The 25482-nt window shown below is 39.1% G+C and overlaps 2 protein-coding genes and 1 long non-coding RNA gene across 3 annotated transcripts; 1 reads left to right on the top strand and 2 right to left on the bottom strand.

Annotated features, from left to right (window-relative positions):
* Positions 1 to 38: 38 nt before the first annotated feature.
* coq4 (coenzyme Q4 homolog (S. cerevisiae)) lies at positions 39 to 6712 on the top strand. The gene is made up of 7 exons (XM_010780487.1): positions 39 to 232; positions 927 to 1079; positions 2629 to 2725; positions 2832 to 2934; positions 3047 to 3176; positions 3863 to 3956; positions 4732 to 6712. The coding sequence occupies exons 1-7, from the start codon at positions 166 to 168 to the stop codon at positions 4904 to 4906; spliced, it is 819 nt and encodes a 272-aa protein (XP_010778789.1). The 5' UTR covers positions 39 to 165; the 3' UTR covers positions 4907 to 6712.
* Positions 6713 to 7102: 390 nt separating this feature from the next.
* Positions 7103 to 13153, bottom strand: bspry (B-box and SPRY domain containing). The gene is made up of 6 exons (XM_010780475.1): positions 12726 to 13153; positions 12084 to 12182; positions 9471 to 9701; positions 9317 to 9342; positions 9089 to 9213; positions 7103 to 8216 (listed from the first exon to the last, which is right to left on the bottom strand). The coding sequence occupies exons 1-6, from the start codon at positions 13116 to 13118 to the stop codon at positions 7681 to 7683; spliced, it is 1410 nt and encodes a 469-aa protein (XP_010778777.1). The 5' UTR covers positions 13119 to 13153; the 3' UTR covers positions 7103 to 7680.
* Positions 13154 to 17671: 4518 nt separating this feature from the next.
* On the bottom strand, positions 17672 to 21059 carry LOC104953519 (uncharacterized). The gene is made up of 3 exons (XR_799235.1): positions 20766 to 21059; positions 17883 to 17942; positions 17672 to 17775 (listed from the first exon to the last, which is right to left on the bottom strand). It is a non-coding gene; the product is annotated as an uncharacterized lncRNA (long non-coding RNA).
* Between the last annotated feature and the right edge of the window lie 4423 nt (positions 21060 to 25482).

Below are 25482 nucleotides of genomic sequence, written 5' to 3'. Positions count from 1 at the left end.
CTTACTTTGTGATTAAAGGCAGCTGTGTGGAACGAAATTGTGGACTGTTCAGTGTTAATAGCATAGACTGTATAGTAAACGGTCCGACTCCGCCCCCTCATCCGGGCTGCACCGGAGAAGAAAGCGATTGCAATAGCAGATGACGCATGCGCATTAGCGTTAACAATGTGGCTGTCCTTCAGTAGAAGTGTTCAGCGGTTGATTCAGCCACAATACGTTTTGCTCTCAAAAGGTATGCATTTATACAGCAAACGTTACATTTTATTTTATAAAAATGATTAACATAACATGGCTTTTAAGGAAATCTAGCTATCGAGATTAAATGTAACTGTTTTCAGATAGAATTTGGTGCATGTCGAAGCCTTGTTTGCGTTAACAGTTAACAGTTTCACTATTAAGCCAACAGCTATGTTGTATAAATGTAACTAGCTAAATACAATTCACGTTGTATCTTAATACTATATTATGTATTACATAGTAAGATGATTGGTGTTGTCCACAGTAGGTGAAGATCATTGTAGTTATCTTTAAATAGATGTCAGTGATTTATGAATGACATTTCTCAAGTCAATGACTTTTATGAATGAAGACAAGCAGCTTTTGATCGATGATCTTATTCACTTTTTTTATATATCTCATTGCACATTCAGACTTTTAATACATACACGCTTTCTCTCCAACATAAGCACATACTGTCCTAGGACTTGTGTTGTACACTACATCTTGCAATAGTATATTGCTGGTTTTACTAGCTCCTGTAGATCAATTGGTGAATGAATTGAATTGATGAATTGATTAATTGGTGTGCATGAGTTATTATTGTTCTATGCGTGCAATAAAAAAAATAATTAACTAGTGTGTAATTTCTTTGTCTTGGTCCAGTTGTCAAACAGTCCTTTAATGTTGATCTCTCTTTTTGTCAACAGTGTGTGTCCACAAGGTGCACAGCAGTAGAACTAGGTTTACAGACGGCTGCTATGATGGGCTGTATCCTGGACATATCCACACCACTCCCATCCAGAAGGCCCTGTTGGCTGTGGGGTCAGGAGTGGCTGCACTACAAAACCCCTACAGACATGGTGAGACTCACACATAATATCATGGGGCTCAAGCCGCATTATTTGTTATTGTCTGTGCATGTCTATTGTTCACTTTACATCTCTTTTTAAAGGGCAAGGTGGTTAAGACGGATACAAATATAGGCTTACTTTAACGTCTGGGTTTAATCTGGCTGGTGACATGCTGCATGCCACCCCCCTTGCATTCTCTAACCTGTATTTCAACTATCAAATTAAGGCAATCTCAAAAAAGACCCCAAAATAGCCTTCCCTTTTATGGCTGAATACAGTTGTACAGCCCACTGCTGGACGAACAACTGTATAGACAAATATGGAGATAACTCTGCCGGTGATGCAAGAAAACCCCTAATGTTCCTTACGTTAGAAATTCATCAAAATCCTGTATATTTTCTGCCTAGCGGGAATGAACAAGTATTTCACTCTAAATCTATAGCTTTTTCAAATAACACAAATAACATTAACAAAAAGTAATATAAGACCTTTCCATACATTACTGTTTTCCTGAGCCTTCAGAAATATTATCTGAAAAAGATCCCAGAGTTCACTGCTGAAAACCACACAATGAACTAAAGCCCTGCAAAATAATTCAGTTTTTCAACCTTGTGATAAGAATATCTGGTCAAACTAGTTTTTGAAGGTAAATTCAACTAAATTGTTAGTACAGTGCCGAATGAATTCTAAAATTTATAATTCAAACAAAGAATTTGATGCATCATTCTACAGTCAAAGGAAACCAAGAGTCAGGGAAAGTACCGTGGGTTTCTTTTCTCATGAACTGTTCAAGTACAGTCAGTCATTTTCAATCTTTTATTCTCTGGAGATCACTGGTATATGCTTCTAAAATGTCTTGAAAACAGAAATGAAATTATACACCAAGAGAGGCCACATCATTTAGTGCAGTTACCCAGAAACTTTCTTGGAGGAAGAGAGCGCTAACAACTGTTGTGTTTTTTCCCTTTTAGTATCGGGTGATATCCATAAATGCTAGATCCTACAGATTTAGTGTTTTTTTTCAAACTTGTGCCTCTTCCTACCTGGCAAACACCCAGGTCATTCTAACTTCCACAAACGATGACATCGGCATTTGTCATTTTGAGCCAGACATTTCTTCCAGACTTTAAAAATCTCCTAAATAAGACATTTAACAGCTGTTTTCATAGGCTGAGTAATACTCTCTGTGGTGAGTTATTTGAGCCTTATGGGTAACTTCTCTGGAATGCCCCTTACATCTATTAATGTGATGCTAGTCACAAGTTAAAACATTTTTAAGCCTAAATGTACCACATGTTTTTTGACAATCTATTATTGGACTTGTAATAACATTTTCATAAAATCTCTATATTGTACATTTCATAGCATATAATTATTCTTATTTTGGTTCTTTATTGTCCCACTGGGGGAAACTCGAGTACAGATAAAAAATGACAAACAGCACACATATAACAATACAACATTAAAGACTATCAAAATATGATAACAGTGCAGTGAAACAATTTCCTTTTTGTTCAAATTTGGCATTGGGGATAATTTCATAAAACTCTCCCTGCAGACATGGTTGCAGTGCTGGGGGAGACAACAGGACACCTAGCGTTGATAAATCTCAGGGAAAAGATGAGAAACGACCCTGAAGGCTACACTATCCTTACGTGAGTCACTGTAACACTATTCAGTAGCTTTTTAATATAGGCGCTCTTAAGCAGTATTTTCTACACATTGAATGAAATGTGTATTCAGTTGTACTTGTTAATGCAGAGAAAGGCCCAGAATCCGTCTGTCTACGCTTAATCTGAGCGAGATGTCCTCTCTGCCCGACGGATCTTTTGGGAGGGAATACTGTCGTTTCCTGGAGGACAATGTGAGTGTTTGTGTTAAGACTGATTACAACAAGATTAACATTTCCTCAGAATTCCCTGATTTTAAGTTTCTGTTTTGTCTTCACTCATGGATAACCTTTCCTGTTGTGTCAGCATGTGACTCCAGACTCAAGGGCAGACGTGAAGTATGTGGACAATGAGGAGCTAGCTTACGTTATGCAGAGATACAGAGAGGTCCATGATTTACTGCACACCTTACTGGGCATGCCCACCAATATGTTGGGTGAGTAAAATATTACTTCATTACATTTCCAACACATCCTGCACAAATGTGGCCTCTACAATCAAATCAATGAATACAGTTACAGGAAGATGTTTTTACTTGGCAAACAATGCTAGTGGTAGGGTGCACCTGGAGCCACACATTTGGTGTCTGGCTGAACAATGAATTTCTCAACTTCATGTGTTATTTGATTTCCTTCTTTTACTTCCCAACTGTCTATAAGAATAGCCTGCTCTAGAAAGCCATTTCCTACAAAATACTGATGTGAGCTTTTTTTTCTTGCTCACCATGCACTATTAGATTGACCTGGAGAACATCTAAAGAGAAGGAACAAACATTTTTTAGCAATCAAGCTTCGCAAAAGTTGGATTGGTTTGCAATGTTGACCTAAATCTAGCTTTCTCTTCCCCCTTTAATCTGGAATGAAAAGGTCACTCAGATAGCACTGCTGTCCGCTTAAGACACTACAATCAGTGAAAAAAATAAAGCATACCCCTACCATTGTTACCCCTGATACGAGTCCGCTCCACCATTTTATGTGTTCTTCTTTGGCCAAATCGAAATCCTTCTACTAAGTATTATGTACATTGACCCAAGAGTTTTTCTTTAAATTGCTGAAAAACCAAAAGCATAAGGTTATAATCTTGATAACTTTGTATTTTTCTCTCCGTTCTTTCTGCTTTCAGGTGAAGTGGCAGTGAAATGGTTTGAAGCTGCTCAGACTGGCCTTCCCATGTGTACGCTTGGAGCTGTGCTGGGGCCACTGCGGTTGAATCCAAGGTACAATACCAGATTTTAAACCTGCAACGTAGTACTGTACCAAGGAGAGTAAGAGCAGTCAGCTCCATAGGAATAAAAGCGAAGGTACAGTTAGTTACAGTTTGAGTGAAAATATTTGATTAAATATTATATTCAAGCTCAACTGTTCAACTCAGCAAAAATCCAAGCTGATGGAGGCAGAATCGGTGCTTTGATTTGCTCTGAATAGTTTTGGCCTGCAAAGAAAAACAATTTAATCGGGGATTAATTTCTCGATTTGTTTCTTGATTTACCAATTGTTTTATAATCATTTCAATTGTGATATAACCAGATGACATATTTAGTCTGTCATAATATATGCTGAAAGCTGAACATTTTTGCATTTTTGTTGAAAAGTTAACGAATATCAACACAGTTGGCAATACATTTTCTTATCAAATATGTATTTGTGATTTCATTTATTCAATTAAATTGGCCTCTTAGGATACATAGGACTCAGCCTTTAATCTGTAAATAACACAGATGTTAAAAAGCATTACCACTACTTTGACAAATATATATGGCCCACCAAGCAACTACTTGGCATTTGTCCTGCTCAGACGATAAGAGGAAACAAACCCACCATTATTACCGTTGAGATGAAACAATGCCTGTTAACTGTAAATCAGTAATCCTTCCTCATTCAGTAACTGAAGTTACTTGTGCTTTCTGTTGAAACTGGTTTAGGTAACACATTATCTCTACATATTCTGGCACCATGCTAAACTCCTCCTCCTCTCAATTCCCCTTCTCCAAGCCGTCTACAGCAGCTGTTCACATCCTTGGGCCCTTGGGCTCTTCACAATGGTCGTCGGGCCCGCTGCGTCCTCAGTATCTTCTACGAGAGACGATGGGAGCAGAACATCGAAGACCTCCGACAAGAGCTCAACATAGAGCCACCTCCTGTCATACTCAGTGCTACCAAGAAGTGAAACACATGAGTAAAGACAAAACAAAAAAACAAGAAGCAAAATTAAGGAATCGCCCTAACTGAAGCATTTGAAAGGGCGTACACTAGAGATGGACGTTCGTAACTAAGGAAGTGAGGAAATTGCACAGTTACTAAACTTTGTGTTTTCCAATTATGTGAATCACCTTGAGTGCTGTAAATTATTCTGATGAAACGCTTGAGTTTTTAAGCCTCCCTTATGCTGGTGAATAGATCCGGTTCAAAATGACAGGTTCAGTCACTGTTGTTGAGAATGTGAGAGGAAGTATGTATTGGTTTAAAGAAGAAAAATGAATTAATAACTGTGTTATGTCATTATCAAATACTTACCGATAAACTGGTGTCATCTGTAATCGGGTTTGAAAAGTAGGGATGTACCGATCCCATACTGAGTTTTGGATATGATATTAGACAGGGAACAATGTAAAATCCCATATTATACATTAGCCTAAACAATCAACTGTCATTAACGTGTAGGCTCCATTGAGTGTTGAGTTATATCAAGTATTTTACACTAGAATTGTTTTTCCTCTGTTATTCTGAATACCCAGATTTAACTTTTGCACAAAACTGCACTTTCAACAATTCATGAGTGTTTTAAATGGCTTCTTTTGCAAAGTGCATTGATACCAATTATATATTAAAAGCCTGCAGAATGGTATTGAGCCATCTCTTATATTAATTTTGGTTCATCAGCATAATTGTTATGCCAATTGTTAAATGGTTATTTCGTGACACATTTTGTAGTTTATTATAATCATGACTATATTCAGTGTCATAGATTTCACTTTGTAGTTGCACACTAATTGATGGGAAAGGAGCAGATGCTTCTATTATCTTATCGCCTTCACAAAATAAATATGATGCATCTCCTATTTACGGTCATGATGAGGAACAGGAAGTACGTATTTCTTGGCAGGTGTATGACATAAGCAAACAATCCCCTTTAAACTTTAGTTCCAAGCATTCTCATTAAGAAACATTTCATCATAAGGTTAGGTTAGTTATGAGTGTCAAATGTGAAGAGATTAGTTAAATACTCTCCCATTATACATTTAGTTCAGGGTCACTATGCAAATGTTTATTTGGACACAATGCACAAGATAAGCATGTGCACAACTGCATGTAAACATGTAACAACTATGATGATGTGTTTAACTCACAATGTGTATCATGTTTTAGGTTACACACTCAATGATAAATCACATGGGACACGTTCAACAATACACACTAGTTTGGAATCTGATGGACCCTAATGGAAAGATGTTTGTTTCCACAGTGCTTCTGTTACAATAGCCTGACTAGAAGGAATTGGCTGATACAATGTTACACCACATAGTACTGTAATCACAATACATTGTAATCACTACATCCTGGGACATCCACTACATTCACTGTAGAAGCTGCCAAAATATGAAGGTATTCCACATTAAATGAATTAAGATTATTTTTACAAAATTGGATTAAAGATTCATTAATTTGACATTACTGCCCCCTGGTGGTCTTCTAAATAAATACTCTGTGAAGTGAAGGAAGTGTTCACATCTGCTCTGCCTCAGGATCTATGGTTGAATCACAGTTTGTCTCTTTCTCAGATTTTAAGACTCACTAAAAACTGTTTTGTGGGCTCATGTATTAGGGTCTTCACATCCTTCTGACCTGAGAGCCTTTGCTTGATTTAGCCAAGTGTCTAATAGAAAATGGCTATATTAACTCTACAGAGATTAACGAGTTGTGAAGTGTAACTAAGAACATGTACTCAAGTATCCTGACTGTAACATACTAAAGGAACAATTTGAGATACCTGCACTTAACTTGAGTATGTTTTATTACTTCATTTTATTTGGGAGGGAACTATATGAAACAATATAGTTATAGTTCTCCACTTCAAATATTGGAGAGCTTTGGTACTTAAGAAATTAAGATTATTTTCAAACAAAACATTTTTAAATATTTAAGTATAGCTGAAACTTTAAGTCTATTAATTGATTTAAAGAATGTAAGTCAACTATTAAACAAATTGTATAAGTCATTATCAATGCAAGAACAATGTTCAGCTTCAAAACTGTGAGGATTTATAATGTTGAGGTTTGGATTGTTGGTTATATGAAACAAACATTGTGAAGATATCACTTCGATCTCTGAGTAATTATTAAAGACAAAGAGGACACATTTCTGCTCAATTTATTACTTAAAGTGTATTTCCAACATATCAAGTAACATTTTCAATCAAGGACTACTAATAGATTTACTCTATTTTCACTTTGTGGTATTTGTATGTTTACTACTAATATAAGTACTTTATTTTTTGGTTCTCTTGACATATCTTATTTTCCTGCCGAGTCCTTAAACAGGATAACTGATATGGCAAATAGACACAAAACAAAAATCTGCTCTTGCATAAAAGAACGAATGTGGGATTTTCAGCTGGTAACTTTACTGAGCATAATGCAGTAACATCATTAAAAAATATTTCTGTTGAGAGTTACTTTGTCACACAACATTACAAACAGTCCTGAATCAACCAGTGGAATTTTTGTACATGTAAAGTTAAATAATATGATTATTTCTAAATTAAAATCTATTAAATTGTTAAAAACAGTAAAAAATAAAGAGTCAGCAGCTAATAATAAAATAAATACAAATTCACGCCTTTTCATAACTGCACAATCAGATGGAGGATAATTTGCTGCTGATCATATTTACATTGGAGAATATCTTCACATGTTTGAGGTCATTGAGTCTTTTGGCTGCGTGTCAGTGCAGAATAGTGATGCTGCGGTCAGTAACTGCAAACGCTGGCAGCAGGGGGTTGTTGAAATAATGTGTGAAGGAGTGCAGCACAGCGCTGGAGTCTGGCTCGTAGAACAACAGCGTCCCACTGGGCCAGTCCAGCAGCAGGCCGATCCTCTGGGGTCTCCTCGCCACCTGCAGGGGCTCCTTCCTCCCCGCGTGGCAGAAGGAATAGTCCCCGTCGTAGTGAGACAGCACCCAGGACTGGCTGTTGTACCCCAGCCGAGCCTCGTTCCCTGAGCCTTTGCGCTCCAGAGAGGTGTAGCAGACCCCCACCTTGAAGGCACCACTTTCCCCCACATCCACCACCCAGCTGTGGGTGCCAGAGGACATGGACAGAGAGCCCAGAGCGTTGGGCCAGCAATCGAAGCGTGCCGGGTCGTAGGGCAGCGGTTGGCGATGTTTTTTGTTGGAGAACGTCAAAGTGTAGAAGTCGTCCGACAGGGACAGGAGAGGGCTCACTGTGCGCTCATTAAACTTCAAATAAAATGATCCATAAGCTGTGGGAAGAGGAAAAATATGGATTAATGGTCAGAAACCTATAGATGAAAAAATTGCTTGATAAATAAACATAATGTTGTTCAATGTACCAAAATCATGTAAAAGATTATCTAAAATAAAATTGTGAGATACAGTAAATTGAATATATGTTTTAATTTGCTTCTTTATTTATTTACCTTTACTATTTCTTCATTTTATTTCAAGACTTGCTCAGTTACACAAAACCTTCCAGGCCCCAAACAATCACTGCTGTTTCCAGCTAGGGAGAGATATACATCAGGATCATGTATATTACTGATTATGAACAATATATTTTTAGATAAGTTCAGACAAGTTCTGTGGGCAAAATATACCAAACATTTGTATTTTCTCTGAGTAGAAATGTTTTATCATTGTGGGAATAGCACATGTGTAGCTAATAACACAATTATTAAACCTGGGCTTTTTCTACTATGACTATTAAGGTCTATTAATGTTTACACATAAATTAGCCATTCTGAGTACTAATACTTAAATATTAAATCATGTTAATAATTCACATATGGTAATATTATGTAAATAACTCAGGGTCCTTAACATTTCATTTCTTTCGGTACACTTTTGTACAGTTGTAATTATGGACTTTCTGTCCACGTCAATACAGTTGTATTTTAAGTGTGATGAAAAATGCACAATTAAAAAAGGTAAAGATATAAAAAAAATTGTGTTGATAAAATTGTTATTGGGTCATTTTGTCCGCAATAAATGGGAATAGAACATCTAATGTTGTGACAGACCTATTTGCAGTTATGCTAACTACTATTATAGTTGTGGGCAATGATCCTGATAGATCTATCAGGTTTCCATGAGGATCGAATAACACTGCACTAACCGTTTGGCCCCAGCAGCACTGCAGTGGCCCAGAGGCCCCTCAGCAGCTTGCTGTCGCTACAAGCTGAGTTCATGTTGAGCTGCTCCGTGTCACAGGGCTCCCCAACCCCATCCGCCGCCTCCACCCTGACAAACAGTAATAGAAGAACAAATATTACCTCTCTGGTGTATACTGAGAAAGAAAGAAATATTCACTAGAAATGTTAAGTAAGTAAGTAGAAAACATTACCTTTCAGCTATCTCCTGGACACTGGTCTGAAAGACAGGAAGCATTATAGATAATGAATGACCATTATCAGGTTACACTTATTTTAGCACAAGTTCTTCTTTTGCTAAAAAATATCCCCAAGTCGTCCCTGAACAAAAATGTTGTTATCTCTCACCACCAGTTGTGCCTCTGAAGTGTGCGTCAGTGTGTGCACCAGGCTGGAGCGTGTTTGTGTCAGATTTGCCAAAGCTTTGCTCCAGTGTGCTCTCTGGGTGAGGAGGCACTGCTCCACCCGCTCCTCCTCCTTCTGCACCTCCTCCAGGAGACGCTGCTCCTCTTCCTCCAGGGCTTCACGCGCTGCACTGACCTGAGCCAGGATATGCTCCCTGGCCCTGCTCGCCCCTACCTACGCCAACAGAGAGAAGGAAAAAATTACATTGCTAAATCTCTTCACGGGAGTGTATACAGGTTTATTTTAACTTTTAAGATTCTCGAGCACATGTGTCATGATTCCAATTTTATAAAAATCTTCAAATCATGCACTAAAGCATATTTTACTACAGTGTAGTTATGCCGATGAAAATCTTAGGCCACAGGCTTCTCCAACAGTGCAACACAAAACACAGATGAACAGAAAAATATAGTGCAAGTAGTAAATACAAAAAGGAAAAGAAAAAGAACAGAAAAGTGAAATAGTGAAATAGTACAATAAGAGTCTATATGCAAGTTATTGGAATATGATATATTAGATAAATAGATAAATAGATTTCTAAGTAGCAGCCAGATGAATATTATGGATGTTGTTTCAACAGTTCAGGTATTTAACAGATGTTGCTTCAGCAGTTCAGGTGTTTAACAGTCTTATTGCCTGTGGGATGAAACTGTCCCTGAATCTGGTGGTTTTCGTCCGGATGCTGCGGTAACGCCTGCCAGACGGCAGCAGGCAGAACAGTTTGTGGCTGGGGGGATGGGGGTCTTTTATAATCCGGAGGGATTTCTTCCTGACTGCTGGGAGTAAAGGTCCTCCATGGATGGCAGCTTCGTCCTGTTCCCAGAGCTCAAACCCGCAGGCAATACAAGTCAATCAATCCCCCCAGCTGTTAATAAAGAAGTAAAGCTAATTTTTTCGCGACTCTAGTCTGGGTCTTTCCATAGTTGAAAATCAAGGACAACTTATTTTGGAGAGACTCAGATGAGTTGAGATGTAGTCTTGAGGATTTTGTGAGGGACTGGTTACCAATAGCAGTTTTTGCTACTACTGCTACTGTTAATTTTTTTTCTTTGTTTTTTTCATGTGTCCAAGGATGTCTTGCAAGACAGAAGCAATAGTTGTCTGAATCAAGATACGTTCAAAACCGTGATACATACAACAACACACAAAGTAGGCAATAACATTAAGTCATATACCTAGAAAGAGGGAAAGGTTAAACACATCTGGCAAAAGAAACACAATTTCCAATTGAATTAGCCTCCAAGCCCTTAACTGAACTTTAAAATGGTCTTTTTGGAATCAGCCTATCGAGCTGCAATTCTGTCTGCAAGTGGTCTTAGGGGCAGAGACCATTAAGGACTGTTTTCTTCTTTCAGTGGGATCTTTAGTGACAGACAGTGGTTGTCATACAGAACAATATCCAATTAATCAAACATAGGGAAACATGAGGATAAAATAGTGTCCCGCCCATGTTTCTGTGCACACATGCAGCCAATCGACAGTGGGCGCCATAAAAGCAGGTATTGACACTTCACACAATGGCATCCCATGTTTGACCTTAAACAAACAAAAACAGCTACAAAGATTCACTGAACAGATTCGAAATCCAATGCTTTGTTTTCACAGTTTAAATGTGTAACATGTTGTTACAGGAAACATTTGTTTGGGGACTTGATTCTTGCTCAGATAAGGTATCTACATATTTGTCTGACCTGCCTTTACTGTTTGCTTGAGGTTTGATTTCCTAGTGTTAACCCTCTTAAAACTTGAGACACCCATTGTGCTCAGGGAGGTTAATAAATAAGGGTGCACTGAAAGAGGCAACCTTTGCTTTGTCGAATGGAGGTGTTCAATTGGCTGAATCAGCAAGTTATACATGCCTAGTAAACATATTGTGTTTTTGTTCTCTCTTACTCAAGCATTTACAACTGCAAAGTGTTTTACCTGTTTGGGTTAAAATGATCTGAATAGCTTACTGTTATAATAGTTAAAGGAAAAGTAAGAAAAAGACACAATTAAAATCCATAATATTAAAAATAACTACAATTATATTCTTAAGTACTTGAAACATGACATTTTGTGAATTTTTCCTATACTAATGTGGCAATAACGGATTCACATGTACAGTTTTTCAGCTAAAATGTCAATCATTCACTATATTCAAGCTTTCTATCCGTTATTACATCATTGAAATCTGAATGTGGTTTGTAACAGTTATTCGGACTAAACAAGCAATTTGGGTAGGGATGATGCTATTTTTTTAATTTGTTTTGACATACTTTAGATTGAACAATTATTCAGAAGAAATAGTTGACACATGAATTGACAATGAAAATAATCCTAATGCCTTATGATAAGGGTCAGTAGGTTCCACATACATACAATTCAACAGAATGTGTTCATGTGTCTGCAAAGCACATGAAGATTTCCACATGGGACTTTTCATAAAGCAGAGCCAGCCGACAGGCTGCTTGTGAAACATTGTTTGCTTCACTTGATAATGTGTTTGTATTGAGGTTGGCTTCTCTGTGTGTGATCATTAGTGTGTGGTTTAGTGGGTGGGGATGTGTTTCTCACCTGAAGTTTTTGCTCTTTGGCTGTCAGCGTCTGCTCGATAAACCTCTCAATCCTCAGAGCCTGCAGCTGCAATTTCTCACACACATCTACCAGATGGTTCTGTTGAAACACACACATACTCATCAGCTGGAGGAGACGCAACAAGAAAATCCTGTCTTTTTAAATACCATGCATAAGAATCAGCTAGAAAAACTACATGCAAACTGTGGCGCACCCAAGAAAGGATTACTAACTACACATTTTACACTGTCAAATATGTGAGCATTATTCTCCACACTTTTAAGTGAGTCCTTAATAACAGGTACAATCCTCAACAGAGTGAGTGAGTGAATAGGAAAAATCCACATTTTCTTTCATAAAATAAAATTAAAAGGATCTAGAATGATATGTTCTAATGCAGATGAGGAAAATCTGTTAAACCTGTCTAACAGCAAATAACACGGCCAATAAAAAAGTTTAAACAAACATTCAAACAAAGTGAAAGTAACATTCCTGGGCTATTATCTAACCCTGAAGGTATCCTAATAAAGAAAAAATATCTACCTTTTACATTTCTAAAGCTAATATTAATAAAACTATGCCAAAACTCAGGCAATACATTTAAAAACAAACATTAATATACAATATCAGCAGTTCACTAACCCTTACTGCGATTACTCTGGTGGCCACAGGGGTCACAGAGTGTCCGTGGCAGGGACCCACGATAGCGCAGTGGGAGCAGATGAGTCTCTGCTCGGTGCCACAGAACCAGTCCAGCTCGGACTCATGCTCCACACACAGCTCACATTCCCCAGAGAAGATCCCGGACTCGGTGTCGGGGGTGGTCGCAGCCGGTGTCCCCGCGGTGTCCCCCTCCGCCGGCTGCTGCTGCTTCACCCCGCCGCTCAGCAACGAGAAAATAGGCTGCTCCAAATCCATCGGTTTACTTTTCACAACATCCAAAGTCTTCTCCGGTGAAGACGGGAAAGTTAACTCGCAGGTTATGAGCTCCTCGGTCATGGCAGAATAACGCAGCAGGTGCATCGAGACGCACATACAGTCACCTGCGGCGCAGTAATACAGGTGGAACAGGTGAGCAGAACACGGAAGTAACATGGACACCAGAGGTCAGAGCTGAGAGGGAAAAAAACGTTCTGCTCTTCTGGTTCTCAGTTGTTTGATTTGGGCGTCAGCTGATAACCGTCTTACAATTGTGTTGTAGCCTAATAAATCACAAGCTGGTGTTTATATTCTAGTAGTGGCCTTATAAAAAGCTAACATCACAATGTGCATGTATACCTTTCATTCTTTAAAACCTTCTTTAATTTCCAGTTTCTCCACGTTTTAAAAATATATATTTGTGTTCACTTAGAACTTTACCTCTTTTTGCATTTAACACATTGGACTATGTTTGGATTATTTGCTATTGTTTTTTTTAGTCTATGTTTTACTCCAATGCTTGCCCTAATGATGTATGCAAATAAACTAAAATGATAAAACATTCTGATGTGTTTAAATCTGTAATAGGATTAAAGAGAAATAAATACACAAGGATTTACATTTTTGAATATCAGAAAACCTTTTCTGAACTATCTGATATTCACAAAAACGTTCATAAACAGTTAATAGGGGTGACTTTGTTAAAATGCCTCTCACTGTTATATTAGGAATGTTTTTTCCCTTATCTTTTATATTATATACCCCCATTTGTATGTGCAAACTATTTTATAACCCAATTGATCTTTAAAATAATTAAATGACTTTTTTTGTAACTTTACATTAGACAAAACTCTTCACAAACTATTCACATGACAAAAAAATTGAATTTATTTCTTTCTTTTGTTTGTTAAACATTGTTCACGACATCAGCATTCTGAATAATGATAACCTGATTATTATTAAAACAATTAAACTAACAGTTGAGAACAATCTCATCCAGTCAAGGATTGTTTCAGTTTAGTAATTTCATTTGGAAGTTGCTTACTTGCATACCATTGAGAAAAAAAAACTGTGGGAGAGGATAATCACATTTTCCAGGGCGGAGAGGAGTGATGGATAAATTGTTTCATCATATGTGTGTGCCAGAGATCAGGTGCAGCCACACCTCGGGACAGCTCTGTTCAGCAATAAAGTGAGTAACACCCTGTCTGGAAAAGCTTATGAATTCAGAGACAATAACAACAAATGTTCTTTAGAAGGATGGTCTGTTTCATCGATGGCCAGGCTCATTCATTTATAGTGACTCTGCAGTGAGTTGGTTTTGGTTGCAACCAGCATCTCAAGAAGTATGTTTCCATTTATAAACATTTATAAACATGTAGGGTGTGTCCGACTCCACAACACTTACTAACATATCCAGTTTTAGTATTATTACTAACAATGTGATTATGCCATAAGCTATTATCATATAAGGATTATACAAGAAGTACTGACTTTCATCTGGCCTACATTGGTGTTGCATGTATCTTTTTAAACAAACTTTCAACTAAACAAAGCATAAAATGTGTTTCACGGTTCATTGTGTGAAACAAAAATTATCAATGTATGAGCCGTTCTTGAGTCATTGTGCTGGCTTTTATTTTGACTTTTTATTTATTTTATTGGAATTCAATGTCCATACTGTATATGTTCATTCAATTTGCCAGTGAAAGTTGTCATACAATCCTAGAGGCAATTGATCAAATATTCCCCTTAACTTACTTTTAACTCCTTGAAGAGAACAATTATGACAATTGTTTGTTTTAAAAAAAAAAGGGGGGAGTAAAAGGCTTCACATTTAAAAACTAAGCTTAAAAGAAAGACTTGTTGTTAAAGCTACACATGTATTTGGGAGGAAACAGATCAAATCTCAAGAAATTCAAACCCACAAAAGGAAATGCCACACCTCCCAGCTCCATGTCTGAGTAACTCGATAGGGGTGATTGAGAGAAAAAAAGTGGTGCCTGGCTGAGACAAGGTGCTTCCTCATTTCAGCTAACATGGGAAAAGCAAAGGCACAGGACTGCTATTGTTTCCAACAAAAAAAAAGCTGTTTTGTAATGGGAAGAACTAGCCATGCAGGCTTTACATCATCAACTTCAGACAGAGCGTATGGACTACTGTACGTAAAAAGTTAAAAACAATAACACAAACATGTAATGTTGCAAACACGTTGAGTTGGCACAAGACAACCGCTTTAACTCACCAATGCTATTCCTCTTAAGAACAACATTACATATGTTTAACTTTTCAATACACTAAATTAACTAAAGTAAATTAGTATACATATGCCTTATATAATTGAAATAAGATTTGTTGGGATACCCTGCTGATCATCAACAATGAATGAAAACGTTTTTAAAGTAAAACTCCTGTTTTCGTAATTATTCTTAAATCTTCTAAGTTTTCTGTGATACAGATCCTGATCCCTAGAGGGTGCTCATCTGCTTTGCTAACTGCAAGAAAACGCTGCTGATACGGTCCTTAAGGTCATTTTTGAGGGATCAAAACAAGGATAGGGCCTGCACTGTGAGCATCAATGAGTGTTGGGATGAAAATAATAAGTTGTACATTCCTTTGAATTTGTGGAAATATAAATTGCAGTATAGTTCAAATGTATGTTCAAAAAGCAGTCATTCTATAATGATTTCTTTCTTTTTGCTTTATATTTTCAGTGGAAGGATGTGACACTGATGTACAGCATATAGGCTACAATACTCAATGGTGTACATCAGGCATCCTCAAAGTCCGGACTCCGGTCCGGATCCGGACCGAACCACAACTGTCTCTGGACTCTGAGCAAATTATACTTTTCATATGTGTTATCTGCGAGACATCGCCACAACGCAACGAGTCTAAATGTTCCGCTATGTCCACTACAAACAGCGCTCTGCATGTCCGACTGTTCCACTGTATGTGTGTGTCTGTCAACGCATTGGTCCAATCACATTCAGCATCCCGTCAGCGTTTTTTCCCCCCACCAACAGTCTGCGAATCAGAGGCACAGTAGGGCGGGTCTTCGCGGAATGCGGGTGGGAAAAATGCGTGTGTTTAAAAAAAAGAAGTCAGAGCGAGAGTTAACAGCTCATCTAGTTGCATCTGTACTTTAGCTAGTAGCCTAGTTTCACCTACTGGGGTGNCTTGAATTTTATACCAAACAATGATCATATTCAATACAAATCGGTTAGATGTTTGTCCCCTGAGCTTTTTAACATTGGCAGAATACATGGATGAGTTAAAGTGGGACTATCATGCTATATTTGAATAATATATTGTCGAGCCATACCTATATAAAACATATCTGTGAAGTTTTTTTTTCAAAATACCAAACAGATCCTGCATTTTAGCCATGCCTCATTTCGCTCTATTTGCTCTTTGCCAACCCTGTTTTTGCAGTGGCTGATTCTGTGACGTAGCTTTAATGCAAATGAGCTGCAGCTGACCACGCCCCCCTGCAGGAGAGGGGAGAGTACTCTGATCAGCTGCTGGGCTCACAGAAGAGGGGGAGGAAAAGAGAGGCTCTGTCCTCCATGTATTATTCTTATATGATTATATAGTCATTATTCATTTGTTTTAAAGCTCAATAAATAACAAAGAAGACCTTTGACCGGCACTTTTCTAATTTTGTCCGGAAGATTTAAACTTTAACGGACATGTTGACCTGCGAAAAAATCTATCTGGAGCTCTGCCGCATGGTCCCCTCGTCCCTTAGAAGAGACGGAGAGGTGGTTGTTTGTCATCTGCTGGTGGCAAACCAGAGAATGACAGTGCTTGCCTCGACGGGGAGGGATTGCATTGAATTACAGCAGCAGGAGGCGCAAACGCTTGCCTCGGGGAGGGAGAAAAACAGCCAGAGCGTCCACAGTGGAGAATAAACAGAAGGGCAACCATGGCAACCATGCAAGGGAAGTCTTCTTCGCTGCTTTTGTGGCAGACTACAGCACCACTTACAGGCCTGGCATATGTACTACAGCGTCTCCAGCGCTTTCGAGCGGCAATGGCCGGCCGTGGCCCAACCTCTCATTCCCCTGATAGGTGGAGAATTGACCAATAGCCGTAGCTCCACTTTACTGACGTCAGGACAGCGTTCAAATCTGGATCAGTCTGTATAAGATCCGTTGCAGCCCCTTTTTTAGAGATTTGGGTATGGAGGAAAATAGAGAGGGTTGTGTTTTCTGACACTTGGTGAGTTCCCTGGAACACCGGGGACACATATTCATGTGTAAAAGACGTACAAAAGTGCATTTTGCATGATAGGTCCCCTTTAAGATAAAGACCAATAACAAGTGACTGTTAATGCCACACTTTTGAGATAAAGTGTACTGTCTGGTCCACTGTTCCTTTTGACATAAAGCTGATGCAAACAGGAAAAGTTTTTGAAGGACAGAGTCAGTCACTAAGAACCAGCCTGCACGGGTATAGATAAAATCCTGTTTCTTAATATAAAGAAGCACAAGGAGATTAGGTTGTCCAAGGTTTCAATGATGGCTGCTGCAAAGTGCCCTGTTTAGCATTCATCTTGCAAATATAACTGTTTTTGATCACGTTCTTGCAAGTTTAGGTTTATTATGACTCTTTACCTCAGACAGACAATAAGTCCTTTGTGAATATATGAAAAAAGGACTTACCAGAGAAGCTCATGCAAAGGCCTTCCTGCCCAGCGGCCTTTGCCAATGTCGAAAGCGTAGGCAAAGATTTTAGCTCCATTGCCATCTGCATCTACCTCCATGCGCGCCTGGAAAAGAGACATATGTCCTTTAAACATTGGCCAAATCAGAGAATGCAATTTCATCAATACTTTTATTAAACATGCAAACTTGTAGCTGAATCCTAATTGATTACCTCAAACGCATAGTTTTCCACAAGCGGTATGTCCTGTTCATCAATCAGTGTATATTTTGTCTGAAATGAAAGAATGGAGAGAAAATATGTTAATGTTAAAAAATCACACCACTACAGTATCAGCCATCTTCTCATGACCTGCCAATCTTTTATTTATTTTTTGGGAGCTTTACATGAAACCCAATGCGTTAGGGGTGTAACGGTATACGTATTTGTACCGAGGATATTCGGTATGGGCCCTAACGTTAAACGTAAAAAATTGAGAACGTGAAAAACGTTTTGGAAGTAATCTCAGGTGCTGAGTCGCAGCGTTCGAGTAGCATGTTCCTGCAGCCCATGCTCCGGGCAGGGCTGCAGGAACGCAGCGTTCAGTGTAATTTCAACGCGTCAGAGCGACCAAGTCATTTCATTGGACGAGAGGCATACTATGAGAGCTGGTCACAGGGATGCGTTCAAATGTAGTCAGTTGTTTGAGGAACTGTCGAAATGGCGAACGCAGATAAAGTTGAGCTCGAAAATCCTCCAGCATCATTGAAGTCTCCGGTTTGAGAACATTTTGGTTTCGCAGTTACGTACAACGATGACGGACAAAGACAGGTGGACTGAACCAAAGCTGTTTGTCGGCATTATTCAACTACAATTGGTTACGCGGCTGGCAATACATCAAACTTGCACACTCACTTGAAAAGGCATCACCCGAACGTGAATATAACCGGTACCAAAAGAAAAATCACTGAAGTGCAAACCCAACTCCCACTAGCATTTAAGCCTCCACCACTCGCAAAAAGTTCAGTATCAGTGCCATGTTAGCAAAGCGCTACCTGGCTGTATCTGCTACCTCTGAGAGGGTGTTCTCCACAGCAGGAGACATTGTTAGTTGCCAGCAGATCTGCCCTTTCGGCAAGCAATGTGGACAAGTTCATTTTTCTTAAAAAAATCATGAAAATACAATGACAAGCAAGTCTAATGTCAAGCTGGCTGCTTAGGTACTAGTACAGTACAGTTCAAATACAGACTATTTGAGTTCATCGAAATGCTTCACCTTAATGTTTATTTTATTATACTGTATGTTGTATTTATTTGAGTGAATATTCAGTTTAATAATAATTAAAACCCCAAAACTAATATTTTATGTTTTGTGAGTACTAGTACTAAAAATACAGATTATTTCAGTTCATCGAAATGCTGCACCTTAATGTTTATTATTATATTTTGTATTTATTTGAGTGAATACATTATCCACAGTTTAATAATAATTAAAAACCCCAAAAAAATATTTCATGTTTTGTGATCATTTTTTCTGCTGTACCGAAAGCGTACCGAACCGTGACCTAAAAACCGAGGTACGTACCGAACCGAAATGTTTGTGAACCGTTACACCCCTACAATGCGTAAAACAATATGAGAAAACCATTTAAAATAATGTAAAGGCTTCTCCCCTAGGGATTCACAAATATCTGTTTCAGTAGAATTATTCAAATACTTTTTTTTTTAAATCAGCAAACTATTCAAGAATGTAATTTTTAATTTAGCAATAGCTTTAAAAAATAAAAAATGTTTTTAGCTACAAGTATTCTGTCCTCTTATTAACTGAATAGTTATTAACAATAGATTATTTCCAAATGAGGCTTTAGTCTATACTTATGCATGCAAGTATTATGTACAGACTTGCAAAGTCAAACAAGACTGCTTATTAAATCTAGCATGTTTTCCGAAGGCTAGTACAATAACAAATGATGAGCAGTTGTAGGTATGTTCAAACTCATATTTTGGACCTACAGGTGACAGCTGCAACACAGACATAAACATAACACTAAAAGTACACGTCATCACGAGAATAAGCTTCAGCTGTTTTGATCCAACATTAGATCAACCACATCTGGACTCGAGATGTTGCATGTTTTTAAAAAGGACCATCAGAGCCTCGTGTTGATCTGTAAACCCGAGCACCTCTGTAGGAAGGTGGGACTTCCTCACACGCACGTGACAAGATACCAACACAGCAGCCCCACGCTACACAGAGCATGATACACCTCAGCACAGGGTGGTGGTGTCCACATACCAAAAGGTTTAAACATGCAATGTGACACTTTGTCTCGACTGCCAGCCCATTGTTAACATGAGTGACATTGTAAATAAGGTGTGTGACTCCTGACTGTAGATGTGTCACTCAGCAGGTGGGTAACTGATTCCTCACAGATTCAACTGGAAAGGCTCTGGACCCTTTATCTTGAGTGTCTTGTTGTGGCACACATCATTCAGCCATAGTTTAACGCCTCACAAAGTGTTGAATAGAAAATAAGGAACTAAAACACAAACAATATGCACGTTTACGGCAACAGATGTTGAATAAGTGAGCCATCCTGTCTATGCTTTGTCACGTTACACAAAACAAATCAGTTGATGGAGCATAATGGCTTCCTCATTAGCAGACACTTCAGTGTAATCCAAATAACACAGCTAGCGTGGCAGTGCTAACACTAACACCGACCGTTATAAAAGATAACAACCACCGGCGAACAGAACAAAATAAACACTATCTCCATTTCTACCCATCACCGGTAACGAGAAAATACGACCCCATGTGTTTACATGTGTTATTATTCCAAGGTTTAACGCAAGATAACAGTAACCGGCTACATGCTAGTTAGCGTTAGCTTCGAGACTGTGTGGTGGCGGAGACAGAATACCAGTCTGCCTCGGCCGGCTCCTCTAATCCGTGAAATGCGAGTGAAATCACTAACGCTGGTTCATGGGTTGATAACCATTAAAGCTGTTCACCAGCATCGACACGTCACTGCGAAACCATTTTCCATCGCCTTTTGTGGTCCCCGCGGGCCCTCCTACCCCGGCCGCACATGGCAGTTCTGGGATCCAGCTCACCTTCCCGGCCACACGGCCGAGCCGCACGATCCCCAGCTTGAAGTCCGACATCAGGAGGACGGGCGGCGCAGACACGTATCCAACCGAACCGGTGTTCAGGTGTAAAGCTCGCCGGGGCAGCCCCTCAGCCCCGCTGTGATGCCAGTGTGGATGAACTGGGTGTCTGTTCGCCCTGACTCCAGGTCTCTCCGGCAGCAGCCTAGCGTCGGTGACACACCACCGCTGCTGCTGCTGGCGCAGGAAAGCCGAGCTGCTGGGGGCGGGAAGGAAAGAGCCAACAGTGAGGCCGTCCAATCAGCCGGGACGTTACGTTTTCTCTCATACGTAACGTCCGATCATTTCGTCCAACAGAAAACGACTATTTTTAACGACTGTCTGTTTCATTACACTCTCGTGACAACTTTTTTCCCGCGAAATGTTTGTGTCAAACATGGTTCAACAATAATATTCAATGCGTCAAACAGTTGCTTGACCCACATTGTCTTCTTATTAATTATTCTATTTGATGTCTATTTATAATATCTTAGTCACCTCAAAAACCGTTGCTATTTTAAAAGATGCTAATCCCAAATGCTTCATTGATGCTATCCAGCAAATACTTATTTGCAAAGAAAAATAAGTGGCACTAATGTGAATTGCTCCTTTTGTGTTGAAAAATGAAACAACCATGCTATACTTTTACATCTCAAACCGTTTATGATTTTTTTTTTTAACTATCACTGAATTTACAAAGGTTATTTATATATTTGCACAACGTCATTGTAATGAAGGCTAACATCCATTGGCTGAACAGGGAGCCTAATAATAATAATAATAATAATGGCATGTCTTGATGTCTATCTTTGAGTTTGGTATTCAGTTCCTTTAATAGATCCATGCCTCGTGTTGATCTGTATACCCGAGCACCTCTGTAGGAAGGTCCCCCTTCTACTAGTAGATCCTTTCTACTCATCTTCTGAGCCGTATGTGACGTAAAAAATGTTGCTGCTAAATCAGCTTGATGATGTACACCATTGAGTATTGTAGCCTATGCTGTACATCAGTGCCATCCGGGTACTCAAATACAAATCTTAAAGGTCCAACATTTTCTTTTCAATAAGACAAAGGTCCGTTTATTACGGTCATTCACACGAGGTTGCAAAAACAAAAATAATCTGTATGCAGCAGTTTTCATTGTTATTGTGTCTGTGCTTGATCCCTCAGGGTCGCAGTGCAGCTGCAGTTATGAATAAAGGCAGCTGCACCCTCTTTCATTCAGCATTACCATTATTGCTTTATAAATGTCTTGCCCCCTTGNATTCTAAATGGTACAAGTTGAAGCGTTTGTTTTAACAGTTTGCAGGAGGCAAACACTCCTCTAAGTTTGTTTGCCCTGTTCTGCTTGAAAGCAAGTACCTGCCTCCTGCAAACTGTTAAAACAAACGCTTCAACTTGTACCATTTAGAATCTGTATGTTTGAATATCGATCTTAAGTTGGCGTGACGTTGAAGTTGTGCGACCCTGCTTTAGTAGGTTTATAGCATAACGTTAGCATTTTGCTTCTGGCGATTAGATTTATGATTCGAAAGTTATAAAAGTATGGTAGACATGTGGATATTATCCAGCTGAACAAAACGTGCATTTATCTAACAGGTTCGTTTTCCACAGACCTTATTTCGAGGTATTTTCCAAAATCCTATGGAGAAATCCCATTGCTTTTTTGTCGAGGGAACCCGAGCGCAGCTTACTTCCGGGTAAATACGTTATCCCTGCACCATTCTATAACCAATTGGATACCGAGCTCTAAAAACGTGACGATCATGTTTTATTCAAAGTAGCACAGGTAGCAAGGATCAGGGCAAGTGCTTATGTAAGCTATAGAGGTGGAGCAGCTGATTAATATGAGAGGTGGTGTCACCAGGATACAGCCAACGTGATCACTGTGTGTGAGAGTTAACTGTTATACAGTCATCTGTGTTGCCCTGACATTGCCGTGTGCGCGTGTGTGTGTGTGTGTGTGTGTGTGTGTGTGTTTACCCAGGGCAGACGGTGTGTGTCAGGCAGTGTGTGTGTGTGTGTGTGTGTGTGTGTGTGTGTGTGTGTGTGTGTGTGTGTGTGTGTGTGTGTTTACCCAGGGCAGACGGTGTGTGTCAGGCATGTGTGTGTCCCTCCTCCAGTGCTGGGAGGGCTGGTTGGATTGCGTCACCTTGCTGAGAGGGTGGGGGGGCTGAGGCACACGAAACTATGGGAAAAATCACAAAGACAGACAAAGGTTGATATGGACGCAGAGGCCAGGGAGGGGTCAGAGGTCACAGGAAGAGGTCATGATGAGGAGCAAGGACAAAGAGAGAGGGGGGAGACACACACACACACTTTATAAATTGAGCTTTTGACACACAATACCACGGAAACATTTTCACAATCTAACATTATATTTAGGTAAATAAAACAATGAGTGGGTAAACAGATAATTAATTTGTAGCAATTTTGCCATTATGTTTCTGGTTGAATAATATTTCAGTTCCAGCTTCTTAAATGTGAAGATTTGCTGCTTTTGCTTTAAAATATTTAATGCATTTTTAGTTTTTTCAAAAATGAGTAACTTAGGTACCATTCTCGAAGCAATTCTATTACTTGAAATTGAGTATTTGAACAGTGTGGTATTAGTACTTTTACTCAGGCAAAGAATCAGGATACTTTTTCCAGCAATGCTTTAAATGTTCTACCAACTAACTGCTACAACTAAACTGAGTTGAAATAAAAAGAGATTTAGAGAGTCGTTCAGAGGAGGAGAGAGACAAGAGACAGAGGCTGTAAATAAATTGCTGGTTCATTCCCTCCACAGCTAATCCCTGATAACAGCAGGTTACAACCAGCTGCAGTGAGGAAAGACAAACACATCAAATATCATCAGCACTACACCACACAAACAGGCAGGTTAGTTTGAGCAGTTCATGTTTTATAGAAGTGTGTTTTCTATAGGAAACAACAAAATACATGTTTTCTATGGGTGGTGATCAGCATGTTCAGTTTTAACACCAGGATCCTACTAATGTGTTAATATGAATATAGTCACACCTGGAAGAATCTCTCTACAACCATACACTGAGGAGCTGGCAGGCACCATATTGATTCAAGGAAATTGTCAATATTAGGGAAAAATGCTTATTAGCACTTGCCAAGAATTGAATGACAAGATCAATACTACTCTCACATCTGTTCATTAGACATGAATCAGTAGCTGGTTAGCTTTGCTTAGCATAAAGCCCGGAAACAGGGCTATTTCCAGTCAACCGGCAGAGGCTCCAGGAAGTACCTGCAACAGGCCAGGAAATAGTCCCGCTATTCTGTACCATGGATGTAAATAGAGAACTGGATAGATGAAAGCAGTGCTATGTCACTTCCTGCCAAAATTACAGCCCCTCCCTCTTTTCAGTGAAAACAAAGCATCGAAGTGGAAAAATATAGTTTCATTATGTCTAAAAGCTGCTGTGCAGTGTATTGCACATTTAACAACACAAATGAATGTGTACTTTACTTTCACTTAGAAAAAAAGGACTGAAAAACAAACGATCTAGTTCTGAAATCAAAGTTTAAGTGTTAGCCTGCTGCCTGCCACTCTGCGGACATCCATCCTCTACTGATTTAAAGGGGACCTATCATGCAAAATGCACTCCTGTACGTCTTTTATACATGAATATGTGTCCCCGGTGTGTCAGGGAACTCACAAAGTGTCAGAAAATACAACCCTCTCTCTTTTCCTCCATACCCAAATCTCTAAAAAAAGGGTCTGTAACGGATCTGATCCAGATTTGAATTATTTATTACAAGTCACAAAAGGGGTGCTCCGCTTAGTGGTCAATTCTCCACCTATCAGGGGAATGAGAGGTTGGGCCACGGCCGGCCATTGCTGCTCGAAAGCGCTGGAGACGCGTGTAGTACATATGCCAGGCCCTGTAAGTGGTGCTGTAGTCTGCCACAAAAGCAGCGAAGAAGACTCCTTGCATGGTTTGACATGGTTGCCCTTCTGGTTTTATTCTCCTTGGGCTCTTTTTCTCCCTCCCGAGGCAAGCGTTTGCGCCTCCTGGCTTTAAAACAAAATGAATAATGACTCTAGTATATCATATGTAAGGGATAATTGCAGACGCGGGCATTATGTGTAAAAACAGCAGAGACAGGCTGATCAGGAGCCCGACGCGAAGCGGAGGGATCTAGATCGGCATGAAGTTATGTTATTATAATATAATAAGATGATGTATATATATATATATAATATATAATTATAATGTTATTATAACAGATAATGTTAATACCCTTAATTGTCCAGCAATCAGGCTTAACAACACTACTCTTTAATGTATTACCCATGCACAGACATACCTAAAATGATGTTTCAAGTTTTAAGAATGTTTAATCCTTCCTTTCCAGGTTTTTACAAAAGTCTTTGAATATTTGCCTAACGTTTCATTTACAGATTGTTAAACATTTTGAGAATTGTTTAATTTCCCTTCAGATTTTGAAATTACATAATGATTGACAGTTGAAGTAGTGTAATTATTAGACCCTCCAGAAAAACGCGATTCTGCGATCGCAGAATTTACCGCATAATCAGCAAAATGGCGCAGATTTTTAAAAGGCCGCATATCTATCAAAAGGCCGCATAATCCCCGCATTTTTCCACACAAAGTTGAGAAAAAAAAAAGTTAACTCGTCTTGACGTGACGTCAGCTCATGATGA

This window comes from Notothenia coriiceps, unplaced genomic scaffold (assembly GCF_000735185.1).
Source record: "Notothenia coriiceps isolate Sejong01 unplaced genomic scaffold, NC01 NC01_scaffold00000490, whole genome shotgun sequence".
In the NCBI taxonomy this organism is placed as follows: Eukaryota; Metazoa; Chordata; class Actinopteri; order Perciformes; family Nototheniidae; genus Notothenia; species Notothenia coriiceps.
Note: the sequence above shows the minus strand (reverse complement) of the source record. Positions and strands in the feature narration are given on the sequence as shown.

What these genes read in the sequence shown, in the direction of transcription:
- coq4 (XM_010780487.1), top strand. Translation starts at nt 166, where the DNA reads ATGTGGCTGTCCTTCAGTAGAAGTGTTCAGCGGTTGATTCAGCCACAA. An exon ending in GAAGGCTACACTATCCTTAC is followed by an intron (nt 2,726 to 2,831) that starts GTGAGTCACTGT and finishes TTGTTAATGCAG; the next exon opens with AGAAAGGCCCAGAATCCGTC. An exon ending in CATGCCCACCAATATGTTGG is followed by an intron (nt 3,177 to 3,862) that starts GTGAGTAAAATA and finishes TTCTGCTTTCAG; the next exon opens with GTGAAGTGGCAGTGAAATGG.
- bspry (XM_010780475.1), bottom strand. Translation starts at nt 13,118, where the DNA reads ATGTGCGTCTCGATGCACCTGCTGCGTTATTCTGCCATGACCGAGGAG. An exon ending in CTTCAGAGGCACAACTGGTG is followed by an intron (nt 9,343 to 9,470) that starts GTGAGAGATAAC and finishes CCTGTCTTTCAG; the next exon opens with ACCAGTGTCCAGGAGATAGC. An exon ending in AGTGCTGCTGGGGCCAAACG is followed by an intron (nt 8,217 to 9,088) that starts GTTAGTGCAGTG and finishes CTCTTCCCACAG; the next exon opens with CTTATGGATCATTTTATTTG.